At 52.1% G+C, this 12,631-nt stretch overlaps 1 protein-coding gene across 1 annotated transcript; it reads left to right on the top strand.

Moving 5' to 3' along the window:
* The first annotated feature begins 2,895 nt into the window (after positions 1-2,895).
* Positions 2,896-12,305, top strand: LOC118699668 (serine/threonine-protein kinase PAK 3-like). Its single transcript, XM_036403764.1, has 12 exons — positions 2,896-3,160; positions 4,087-4,124; positions 4,510-4,632; positions 5,485-5,665; positions 6,612-6,675; positions 7,931-7,979; positions 9,109-9,221; positions 9,746-9,863; positions 10,506-10,605; positions 11,035-11,231; positions 11,690-11,827; positions 12,216-12,305. Exons 1-12 carry the CDS (start codon positions 2,896-2,898, stop codon positions 12,303-12,305), a joined length of 1,476 nt encoding a protein of 491 aa, XP_036259657.1.
* The last annotated feature ends 326 nt before the right edge of the window (positions 12,306-12,631 follow it).

Genomic DNA, 12,631 nt, shown 5'->3' with positions numbered 1-12,631 from the left:
TTCTGCGTAGGATTCCATTACTTTTCTGCCAGGAAATAGCAGCTTTGACTGAAAATTGATTTCTCCTTTATTATGTCATGAGCAGTTCCTGCTGTATAAAAGGCCCGTGTCACCTCAAGAGTACCCTGCTTGCTGTGCCAATTAAGATGTAAGGCCCCAACAACGTGCTCTATGAGAGACTTTAAAAGGACTTAAACTTGTTCATGTACTCTGAGTTAGAAAAGCGGGAGAAATACTGACGAGACGTTCTCCAGGAGCTGGAACAACAAAAAACGCTTCCCTGGCAACTTTTGAGAATCAGAGAACTTAGAAGGCAAAAAAAACCCTTTGAGCAGGATTCAATCAACATAAAACTTTCCATGAAGCATTAACTTAGCCCATTCAGCTTAACAAAGTCTAAGCCTGATAGATTTTAAATTTCTCAAAAATCTGAGAGGATGGAATTGAGAAAAGAAAGAGCAGGAGAGAATGACAGAAAAGAACCAACATAGCTACCACTCCTGGTTCCAGTGGTGTTCAGCTGATAGAAATTCCAAGAGGAGGTAGGGTCAAGAGATGTGGTGGCCACACATCCCGAGGTAAATAGCCTTTGGCTTTCCTGGGGCCTTCCCCCACATGGGGCTCCCACTCACCTGGCCATTTAGGAGCTGAGTTAGGGGCTCCAGACACAGCTGTGGAGCCTTGCCTCTGGTGTGCCAGGGATCAGCGGCCACAGCTGGGCTGGCATGCAGGCCTGGGGGTGTGGGGCGTGCAGAGTAGGGCATCGCCTCAGCAGAGCAAGGCTTGGTCTGCCCCTTTCCCCACCTACAAGCGCCTGAAAGGGCTTGAGCCAGCAATGTCCTCCAGTGTCTCACAACAAGGTTTCCAGGTTCCTGTGCTTCTTGGCTGTCAAGACTCCAGAGATTTGTGGCTGGATATTAAGAAACTTGCACATTTGCTTCCTTCCCAAAGAGGCATCCTGAGCGTTGTTTTTTCTTTCTAAGGCCTTCCCTCCTTTCTATGTCCTCATCTTGAGATAGTCCCGGGAAAGCCTCTCCTCTCTCCCCTTCTCCACCACAATGGAGGGCGACCATGGAAAAACCAATCTATGAGAAGCTGAGAATGTTAGAGTTATAATGTAGTGAGGGAAAAAAAAAAAAAAGCAGTTGATGACGACAATGGGAAGAAAATTGTGCGAAAGAGGTAATGGCTTAAGCAAGAAAGGTGCAGTGTCACATGGGGCCGCTGGAGCAAAGACAGGATGGCCAGGGCTTACAGCATGGTTCTGATGGTAGATGGGGGCTGCTGGTGCTGCCTGGAGCAGCTCTGGACCTGCAGTGGCAGTTTGCTGCTCCCTCTCCGCGGCAGTGCTGGTGGCAGTGGCGATGGTGATGGGTGTCTGTCTCTCCCTGCGGAGCTCTGTTTGGCACTGCCGCTGCCATCAGTCCGCCACGCCGGGCGTGTCCGTGGGAATGGGATCTGCCGCTTCGCTGCCCCTTCCTACCAGCCTGCTGGGCTGCACTTGGCTTGGCTGCACTCCTTTGGGCTTGGCTGAACTCACTTGGTATCAGTGTCAGCACTCTGGCTTGCCTTGTTCTGCTGGCGAAGAAAAACAGTCCCACATGCCCCCCTGGCCCTGATGGTTTCAGCTGTGTGTCAGAGCTGTCACTTCAGTGCCACCCATCTCAGCCCTGTGTCCTAAAAATTACTGTGGAAGGACAAAAGTGGGGGGAAAATATGGTGGTGGTGCTTTGGTGCCAAGGCCTCTCTGCTAGAGTGAGTCAGAGAGAAGGATCCTCCTTGCATTTCCTGTCATGGCGTTTCCCTGCTGAAATCCCAGCCACGGCTTTGATGTAAAATGTTTTGAATAACAATGCTGAAAGACGCATGGCCTTGTCTCTGTACCTAGGAGAAAACTCTAAATGTCATTGAAGTCGTGCTTCTCCCTGTTTGCTCTTGGAATCTCTGCTGGTCAGAGTGACCCTGAGATGCGTTAGAAAGTCTCTTTCCCCAGCCCGGCAGTTGAAGAAGGAGTCGGAACTCTTCTGTTCTTGGTCTCAAGGTTGTTTATTGTTTCTTATCTATAATATTCTTTCTCTGACCCGCCAAGGTCTGTCTAGCAGGTTGGGTTGAGGCACACTGCCCACCTCAGAGGCAGTGTTGTCTTTTTATACTAAAAACTATGTGTACACTATTTACAATAACTTCCCAATACCTATCACCTATGTGAGACAGTGAGCTTCTGCTCTAAACCAATCTAAAAGCGCCATCATCACCCAGAAGATGGAGGCTAGGAGGAAGGAGGAAAAAGGACAAGGCACATCCAAATTCCTCCATCTTGAGACCCCCGAGCCGTCACTTTAAAAACCTCAAAAATCTCTTTTTCACCTGGTGACAAACGACCTATTATTCTACTTAAACTCTTTTGACTTGTAATTCTTCTTATCAAGATTGGTGATTGTTTTTTCCAAGGGCTAAATCAAAGGCACAGGCATCTTGGGCTCTGTGCCAAAGTCTCTGAGCCCCCGGGCAGCGGCTTGAGCCCTCCAGGGCAGGCAGAGGAATTTCCTGGGTTCTGATAGTTTGCTGCTTTCTAGAACTAAGGGAGGTCCCGCTGGAAGAAGCCTTCTGGTTTTTGCTCGGAAGCAATAGTGGCCAAAGAGCACTAATGTGGTTCTTCACATCCTGCTCCCTTCTCAGTGCTCAGCTTCTCAGTTTGGGCTAGAGGGGCTTAGTGTGTTTTTACTCTTAGATGCCTTGAGCAACAGGTGATGGACTAGGAGGGCTTTTTGTGTGGCTTTGTAGCAGAGGAGAACGCTGCAGGCTTTTTTTGGCATTATCTGTAGAGAAGGTGTGGTTCTGTGCATGAACTCACAAAGCAGCCCAGGGCACTGCTATTGTGATGTCAGCGGCCGCATGGCAGCGTTGTCAGGCAGAGTTGCTGTGCCGAGGCCCGGAAGGGCTCAGTGTGCAGAGCAGCTCTGCGGCACGCTCACTGCAGGGGAACCTGCTGATCGACGAGGTCTCTGCCAGCAGGACTCTGAGTTTTTTGGTTTTCTCCCTACAGGCTTTGTCCCTTGCAGATTGAGCAGCACTGCTCCAGCCATGGAGGGAGTGTGTGCTGCAGCTTTCACGGCTTTTACCGTGGCTTATTCCGGGTACTTTTTCACCCACCTGGCACGTAAGTAGATGTTTTTGTTCAGTGCAGCATATGGAAACCCAAATGCCACACAGAGGCCTTCAGTTGGGTAACGCCCCTGCCCACAGCTCCAGCTAAGAAGGGCGTGTCTCTAGCCAGTGGGGCATGGGCAGCATTTGTGATGTAGCCTGCGGGGATTCCGCTCCTGCCGTGCCACAGCCTGTGGCAATGGAGTCTGGAGTCTCCTCAGTTTGCTGGCTCAAGCAAGACAACTTCCAGGATGGGAAGACTGGGAGAGTTTGGCAGGCGTCCTTGTAAAAGCTGTGCACTGCTCTCCAGGACTGAGGCAAAGTCCCTCAGTTCAAGGCTTCTTGTCTGCATTCCCTCATCCCAGCATGTGCCTGTGGAACTTGACACTTCCTGTGCGCTAAAAGAGCCATTTGTTCTGTGATGAAATCACAGAATGAGCTTGGTAAAGGCCTCTGAGATAGACATTTCTGAGGAGTCCTTGTATGCTCCCACACACAGGAGCTGTTCCTGTGCTGTGTCATGATAGAACTGCCACCATGGCTCAGAGGGACTTGGGTGAAGCCTCCTTGGGGAAAGGTTTTCAGTAAGCTCACGGCAATTGCTGCATGCAATGTCTTGAGAAGACTGAAATAGAGGAAAGAGAGGAGCTGTAGCCGCTGCTGGCTGAGGTGGGGCAGAAGCAATGAGTGTTAGAGAACCACTTGTAGACTTTCTCAGTCTCAAGTTTCTATGGGTTGAGTGGCCAAAGAGGAGAAAAGGTAGACACCAGGCAGTATTTTGTGCTGCTGTTGTCTTGCTTGCTGTGTGCCACAAGGGATGCTGCTGGAGTGGTGTAGTGAAAGCAGAATGCTCTGTCTTTGGGTTGACTTTTGGGTGGGCATGGCCAGCACAGGCAGTTTTCTTAGAGCATCTGGTTCTTTTTCCCTTGTGTGTTGCAGGTCACATCAGCCGTGCCTGGAGAGAATCCGGTCTTTGGGTGAGTGGCAAAGGAGCCTCTGGCCTTGGTAGCATTTGGCCATTGCGGAGCAAGGTGTGAGCTGGGCCTGTTGCGGTCCGGTGCCAGCCTGGCTGGATGAATGAAAGTACAGCCCAGGCCCTTTGCAGCAACAGCAGCAGCAGGAGGACCCAGGGCTGTTTTCTCCAGTTCCTTTCCAGAACTTTTAAGCAGCTGAAAGTGGTGGCTGCCCTGATGGAATTTCTCCTGTACAAGAGAGCGCAGTGCCATCTAGCTGGCCCATTTTACTGGAGTCTGAGCACCTTAGAATCCCATTTCTCTGCAGATGCTTTCTCCTGAGTGCATCTGGGTCTAGAGCTGAATATAAAGGAGGTTACGTGTCCCTGACGCTGCTGTCTGTCTGCAGAGCCCTAAGGGAACCTCGGAGCCTCCAGTGGCTGTGTGTCTTCCTGAAGAAGAGGCCCAAGGGGAGGAAGATGCCCAGCAAAGTGTACCTGCTGCCACTGCAGGGCCTGAGCATGCAGCATCAGTAAGTGGCAGCTCTGGGCAGTCCTGTGGCTGGAGCAAAGCATAGCTGCAAGTTTCTGATCAGACAGCACCTCCCGTGCCTGGCATGGACCATGCTGAGGGCTGGAATCTTTCCTGCCCTTCCCGCAGGCAGTGAGGCCTGGAACTTGGAAGTTCAGGGATCACCTTCCTACTGTTCTGAACGGGGCTGTGAATTTGTCTTAGCAAGAGACAGGAGGTAGCATTAGGATGTCTTGGCATGCTGCTGGGGTACAAGTGAGGCCTTTGGTGGCCAGTGGCTGTGCAGGCTCTGTGTCCCCAGTGAAGAGAGCAGTGCAAAGGTGCAGTTCAGAAGCTTGCAGGATAGGAGGAGACACTGTCCCCAGGAGGGACCTGGCCCTGCGCAGTGAGCAGCTGTCAGTAGCTAAAGGAACAGCTGAGATGCAGCGGGGCCTGTAGCTGAATATAGGTGAGGTGGTGAATGCCAGGTTCTTTCCTGTCCCTCATGCTGCTGTGTGTCCCCAGAGCAGAAGGGCAGCGTCAACACCTGCTCTGGCTGCCTCTGCACCCGAGGAAGAGGCTGAAGAGGAGGAAGGTGCTCATGAACCTGCCCCTGCTGTCAGCCCAGTGCCAGAGCAAACATCATCAGTAAGTGCCTGCTTTGGTTAGCAGTGAGTGTGGTGCCATTTTGTCCGTGGTGTAAAAGCAGCCTTTGGATTTTGGGCCTTGAGCTGGAGAAGCGGGCTGCAAAAGCTGAGAGGTGAAGAGCCCTGGCTGTGGCCAGCAGCATCTTCCCAGGGGCTTGCATTTGAAATGGAATGGCAGGGGCCCCTCTGCCAGGCACATTTGTGACCTCACTCCTTTCTTTTCCCAGAGCTCCACCTCCTCTGTCCTGGCACCTGCAGGAGCTGCAGCAGAAGGCTCTGAAGGAGCCTCCAGTCCCCAGGCTGGCAAGTGCAGCGTGAGCAGCTCGTGCATCTGGAGCACGAGTAGCTCCTCTGGCAGCTGGGAGCAGCTGGGAGAGAGGACAGAGGACAAGTGCCTGGCCATGCTGAGTACGTCCTTTGTGATCCTTGTCTGCTGGAGCAGTGCCCTGTGTGTGCGTGTGTCGGCATGAGCTGTCCCAGCTCCTGTTCCTCCTCAGCTGAGTGCCAGCTCCTGAGGCCTCCACACAGGACCTGTTGTTGTGCTTTGAGGTGGTGAGGGGTCACCGGGGTGTTGCTCCTGCCTCTGAGAGCAGCTCAGCCTGGCTTGGCTTTGCCTAAGCTTCCCTGGAGGCAAAAGGCAAACCAGAGGTTGTTTCTGGCTGAGCAGGAGGCCGTGACCCAGCCAATGAGTAGGCCTCAAGGAGCTCCTGTGGGGCACAGCCAAGGTCATCTTCAGAACTCGGCCTGTCCTAAAGGCTGAGGCACCTCATTCCTAAGGCCCAGCACAGTAGTTTGGAACATGAGCTGCTGCTCCTGAAAGGCAGAAGGCCATTGTTTAGGCAGAATTGTCCTGCTTAAAGCTGCAGACTGTGCTTCTACTGGAAGCACTTTGCAATATTCTTGCTGTTCTGCAAAGGGCAGCAGTTGAGAACAATTGATTCCAGGAGCCAAGATGCCTTTGATGTTTGCAAGGATTAAAGCTTTGGTTGAAGGTCACAGAGTGTTGCTTGCCAAGAACAGCAAGGTTTTGTTATTCCTGCTGCCCTTAACATTTCTAGACAACAACCAGTTCTCTTGGTTACAGGTTTCTGATCCCTGTATCCTCTGACTGTTTCTGCACGTGCTTAGATTTTAGTTTAGACTTCTAGTTTGGTGTAGGCCATCTGTGCTGCAGGGCTGCTCGTCTTGCTGCTGTTGTTTCTGAGGTGGTGGCGGTGGTGGTGCGGTGGTGGTGTTGTTTGCCGACTGCCTGAGTTGAAAGGGCCCAGAGTCGCAGAGAGTGGGGCTGCCTTTCTGATCTGCTGCAGGGTGGGATCTCTTTTGAAGTGAGCATCTTTCCTTGGGATTTTTACAGAGATGCTGGTGAGCGAGGGAGATCCTGAGGCTGAGTACACAGAGCTGGAAACCATTGGCAAAGGGTGAGCGCAGCCACAGTTCCTTCTTCAAAGGCAGGGCCTGTGCATTTTGCTGGTGTCACATCTCCCCAGAGCGACGTCAGGCAAGCTCCAAAGCTGTTCAGACACTGCGTTAGGATGATGCCTGATGATCTCTCAGTACTGGTCAGCATTTACAGCTGTGGTCCGAAGGCATGGCGGCAAAGACACCTGGATGCTGGCAATGTCTTTTCTGCGGCAGAAGAAAAGAGCAGCACCTGGCAGATCTCCTGTCCCTCAAGTCTGTTGCACCTGATTGCCGCTCTTCCTAGGAGAAAGCATTTTTGCATGTCTCAAAAGAATACAGAATGCGTGGGAATGAGAGGAGGAGAAACTTTGTTGCCTCAGAGGTCAAGTCAGCAGCTGACAGCTGTCAGGGAACAGCTCTGGGTAACATTTCTTTCCAGTATTTTGCTGAAACCAAGATTCAGTGGTCTGGATGGCCACCACCTAGTCTAGCAGGCAAAAGCAGAAATGAAAGAAGCAGCTCTCTTTTGTAGCTGAGGTGGCAAAAGACAAAGCTTCAGGGCAATGGCCAGTGCCAATGCACTCCAGAGGAAAAGGCATCATCTGGCTGATGGCAGAACCCTGGTGGATCCTGTGGGGTTTAGGCCTTTCCTGCAAAGAATCCACCAAGCTGTTCCCTTTGAAAGCCGGCTCTGCTGACTGGAAATGGGACTGATTTGCAACATTTTCCCTGTGAGAAGGCAAATGTACAAGAAGTCTCCAGAAAAGCAGAGTCCTCCAGGTGTCTGGTGCACCGAAGAGAAGCAGCTGACAACAGCTCCGGACTCAGAACGCCGCTGTCCAAGGATCCTGTGTTTTGAGGACTTCTCCATTTGTGTGTGCAGCAATGGAAGCCTTTCCCTGCTCTGGCTGTGGCTGCAGCTGTGGCCGGGCACTAACTTCCTTGCAAGCTGGAGAAGGGATCTGTGTCTGGAGGCTTTCCTCCAATGGCTGTTCCGTGGCCTCAGGCTTCTCAGAAGGCCTCAGTAGTGGGGCTTGAGTTTGGCAGACAGGCTCCAGGGAGAGGTGGGAGAAGGCCCAACTGGCAAGTTCCTGGAAAAATCCCACACACGTATACAGATACAGAAAGAGAAAAGGGGGGAAAGACCCAGACAAGAATCTGTCCTATTCCATTTACTGTTTGCCCCAGGACTTATTTGCCATTGGACTGCAGTGTCTTGCACTGGCAGGGACTAAAGGACTTCTTCTTTCTCCGCTGCTGTTTTGTTTCTAGGGGTTTCGGCACGGTGTGCATGGCAGTGGAGACTGCCACAGGAGAAGAGGTAAGCGCCAAGCAGCGCCGCAGCTTCTGCAGCTCTCGAGTGCCCTCCCCTCTGCTGTGAGCTGTGGCTGAGCTTTGGGTGGCCAGGAGAGCTTTGCTGCAAAGGCAGATGAAGTGCAGAGCAGTGTCCGCCTGCCAAATACAGTGGGGACAGATTTTGTCCTTCTCAGCTGCCCCTGGGAATGCAAGGAGGCCAGAGGAGGACACGCTGGCTGCGTCTTAGTGCCCAGGTGGTGTCTCAGAGCATGGCACTGCTCTTTGGGGCTGCAGGGTTCCTGAATTCTCTTTTCTGGCTGTTAGCAAATACATGGGAATCATGCTGGTAGTTCTGTAGGCACCTGCAGTGCTGCCCTTGGAACTGTGCTTAGACAGAGTGGTCTGCAAGGAGACTCTCAAGGGCCTAAGCCCTGCTCGTAGCCCGGTGTATATCCCTAGATGATCAAGCCATGGGTTATTTCCTTTTCTAGTCAGGGAGTAAATGCAAACGTCAGTGGTGTGAAGAAAAGTATTTGAGTGGAGCAAAATGAAAATTCCTGGAGTGAGGAAGTGCTAGGATTGTGGTTTTTGGAGGTGTCCTTAATGATGTTTTCATCATCGTGGACTTTTTTCATCGTGAAGTATGTAGGGTTGTATTTCTTAGGAGGAATAGCCCTCAGGATGTTGTTAGGACAGCATTTTATCTGCCACATCTCTAACTGTTTGCTGTGTTGTTGTGCAATGGAGAATGCCAGTGACTGCTGGAGTAATGATCAAATCCCCTAGAAGTGCCAATGGTTTCCCAGCAGTTTTGCTCCATTTTTACTGGCACAAAATGGCTTCCTGCTTGCAAGAGGTGTGTGAATGAGCATGGGGATGATAAAGTAAGGCCATGGGAGAAGACTGGCCCTGGGCACAGTGAGTGTTGTTAGACCTCTGAGGTGGAGAGCTTAGAGCGTGATTCTGCCAGGTTTCCAAGGCAAAGGGTATGTGGCTCTGTGTCCTGGGAGGTGCCCGAGCAGGCGGTCTGATGTCCTGTCACAAGGCAGCTTGGCCCAGCCCAGCACTATCATCCCATAATCACTGTCTCCATGTTGCCCTTGTGGTCCTGTGCCACAGACTTCTTTGGTTCATGGTTTTCCATGTCGTTTTAGGTGGCCATAAAGAAAATTAGTCTCCTGCAAGAGAGCGGCAGCGAACTGTGCCTGAATGAAATCCAGGTCATGCGTGGCAATAAGCACGCCAACCTTGTCAACTATGTAGACAGGTGAGTGGTTCTGCTGTTCTGCTCTGAAAGGTCATTCACATCCTGCAAGCCAGAGGTTCAACCACTCCTTTGGTGGATGGCAGAGGATGGAGCTGTTCATTCCTGTTTCTGGGCTGATCTACAGTGTCTTGGGAGGAGATTGCATTGGGGCTGCATTACTCTTTCCTGGCATCCCGAGTTTGAAGGGCGCTTTCAAAGGCCGGACTTGGCCCTATCTTACTGAACCAACAGCCTTAAAGTTCCTGTGCTCTCACCCCATGGTTTTGTTGGGTTTGGGGTTGGATTTTTCCCCATGGGTCTGAAGTGCTGCCAAAGCACTGCAGATTGTATTTCCCTTGGCCTGTTCGTTGGTGTGGATATACCAAGCAGTGTTTTAGACTGCCCAGAGTTCAAGGCCTGTAGAGCGTAGTGAATGACTGCTCAATTCCTCCTGTCTTCCTCTGAGAGAGACACAGAAAAACAAGAATCCATCTGGTGGTGTGAGTGCACGCCTTCATCTCCAGGCTGTTGTTTCCTCCTTTCAGCTACCTGCTGGACGAGGAACTCTGGCTTGTGATGGAATACATGGACGGAGGTTCCTTACACGATGTCATCAGGGAGACTCGCCTGGCAGAAGGAGAGATAGCAGCTGTCTCTCGGGAGGTAAGGGATGGTGCCTGTGCTTCCCATGCCTTGGTCAGGATGGTCCTTCCAAATGGGTGACAAGGAGAGGAGAGATTTCATCTTCTGAGCCTCCTTGCTGCCTTTCTCTTATGACTGGCAGTAGCAAGAGCATCTGAAGTGCCTTCCAGTGTCCCTGCCCTTCTTCTCGTGTGTTTGTGTTTGCCTCTCTAAACACTTGCCTGGAGCCTGTGTGTGCTGCATTCCTTCCCCGGACGGGCAAAGTTGCTGGTGGCACAATGTAAAATAAGTGGCACAAAGATACACACTGGGCTGTCATGGAGCTCAGCCTCGAAGAGAGCCTTGCACCAAAGGGGTGTTTGCAAAAGCATCCACTCTTGTCTGGCTGGAGAGAGCACAGCCACTGCAGCAGTGCTCCTTCGGTCTGTGGTTGCAGGGCAGTGGCCGGAGGAACAATTGTCCTTTCTCTTTCAGAAGCAAACACACCCTCACTTAGAAAGGCACTGCTGTCCTCGTGTTGGAGCAGCAAGCTCTTGCCCTTGCCAGCAGCCTGTCGTGCCATGGCTCAGCATGGCCCAGGAATGTTGCAGTGTTGCAGATGTGCCACTTCCCCGCTTGTGGGATGAAATCCACTTAGGCTGGTGTTTCTTTTTCCTCTCTCAGTGCCTGCAAGGCCTGGATTTCCTTCACTCCAAGCAAGTGATCCACCGAGACGTCAAAAGCCACAACATTCTCCTGGGTCTGGACGGATCCGTCAAGTTGGGTGGGTGTTGTTGGCCAGGCTCAGCCGTGGCAGGCTGCGGTGTGGGGCTGCCTTTGGGTGACTGCCGGTTCCCTGCAGTGGTGCCTGTGGCAGTCCAGGCTGCCCTGCTGCAAGCACAGAGCACAGCCCCAAGGTGCAGGGAGGTGTTGCTGGGAACAAGGGCTCAGGAGTGCCTTTGGCTTGTGGGTGTGTCCCTTCCCAAGCAAGGCACTTACAGTCTAATAGCTTCAGGGCACTAAAAGCCACTGCCTGAAAGCTGGGGCTTTTGCTAAGTGGCCAATTCGGTAATTCCTGGGCTGCAGGCCGGAGGAATGGCAGCATGGCCCCTTGATGGCAGCCGGGTTCCACGCTGCCCTCTTGGACATTGGTACAGTGGGGATTTCTTTGGTTTGCTTTCCTCGTTCACGCTGGCCTGTTTTTTCTCCTCAGCTGATTTTGGCCTTGCTGCTCAGCTGACCGCTGAGCAGAGCAAACGGAGATCAGCTGTTGGGACCACTTACTGGATGGCTCCAGAAATCTTCACCAGGAAGCTCTATGGCCCCAAAGTGGACATCTGGTCCTTTGGCATTGTGGGGATCGAGATGGTGGAAGGGGCGCCTCCTTACCGGATGAAAACCTCCCGCACGGTGCGCTGCAACTGCTCTCAGATACTGCTGTCACCCAAACACAATCTGCTCCCATTCTTCTGCCTGGCAAGCTTGCTAACACCTGGAAATGAGAGGTTCCAGGCTGCATAGTCTCTCGTGCTCCTTGTCCAGATCGTCCCTTTGCCATTTCAGTGCACGAACCGCACAAAAAATGGTGATGCCATTTGCTTGACGGAAGCTTTGACAAAAGGGCAAAGCTGGGCTTTTAGTCCCCATCAGCCAGTGAAATCAGGGGTGAAGGCAAGAGCCTTTGCCTATTGGACTGGCTATGGCGGCCTGTGGCTTTGCATTCTTTCAGTAGGGGTAGGAAAGGTATCTGCCAGGCTCTGGCAGGGAGTAAAGTGCCACGGGAGAGTGGAGCCTGTCCCGTGGGGTGTGTGTGAGCAGTTTGGGGTGCAAAGGAGACCGGTAGAGCGTGGCATTTCCTTCTTCTCTAGGTTCAAGAGCTGATCAGCAGTGGGGGCAGGCCAAAGCTGCAGAATCCCAGGCAACAGTCAGCGTGGTTGCGAGACTTTCTGCACTGCTGCCTGGAGAGGGACGAGGACAGGCGCTGGTCTGCCCAGGAACTGCTGCAGGTAAAAGGCAAAGTGGCTGCAGGCTGCGCCAGCTGCCCACTGCCAGGGTCTCCTCATCTGCTCAAGTCCAAGGCGTCTGATGGGGCCCGCTCCTAAGAATCTCCTAAGATTCTGGGGGCTTGCAAAGGAAAACAAAGGAGAATCCTGGCCTAGGATGCCTTGGAAGGAGCCTTTCAAGGTCACCTAGACCAAATCTTCTTAAGCTGAAGACATCTGGATTCACGGATTTGTGGGATTGGGAGCCATTTTGCCTCATGTAGCAAGGTTCTGGGTGTGGAGACAGTGGTGCCCAGAATGCCCTCCTTTTCTTCTCTCTGTATCTTTCTGGTAGCCAGAGAAAGCCTGTTTCAGCCTGTGAGTTCATGTTTTTCTTTTTCTCTTTGGGCAGCATCCGTTTGTAACATCAGCCAAGCCGACCTCCGACCTGACGCCTCTGATCATGGCCACGCAGCAGTTTATGGCCAACAGGAGATACTAGCCCTGGAAGAGGCCATTGTTGTTTTAGGAGTTTGTAGTTTGTAGATTATAGCTCGTAGTTTGATGTTTCTAGATTATAGCTCGTAGTTCGTAGTCTCTTTATTCTAATAGGCAAAATAAATACTATAATAAATAAAACCATCACTGTGCTGGAAGCTTCCCTTTGTTCTCACCCTGTGAATAAGCTCTAAATTTGCTTCTGAATGGTCAGGTGTTTCTTCGATGTGGGAAGACACATGGATGGGATTTGTGGCACGGTTTGGAAGCGTGCAAAGGTCTTCTTCCTTCAGTGCCTCCAGGCCACAAGCTCTTGTGGAGATACAGGCA

Source organism: Molothrus ater, chromosome Z, assembly GCF_012460135.2.
Source record: "Molothrus ater isolate BHLD 08-10-18 breed brown headed cowbird chromosome Z, BPBGC_Mater_1.1, whole genome shotgun sequence".
Classification (NCBI taxonomy): Eukaryota; Metazoa; Chordata; class Aves; order Passeriformes; family Icteridae; genus Molothrus; species Molothrus ater.
Note: the sequence above shows the minus strand (reverse complement) of the source record. Positions and strands in the feature narration are given on the sequence as shown.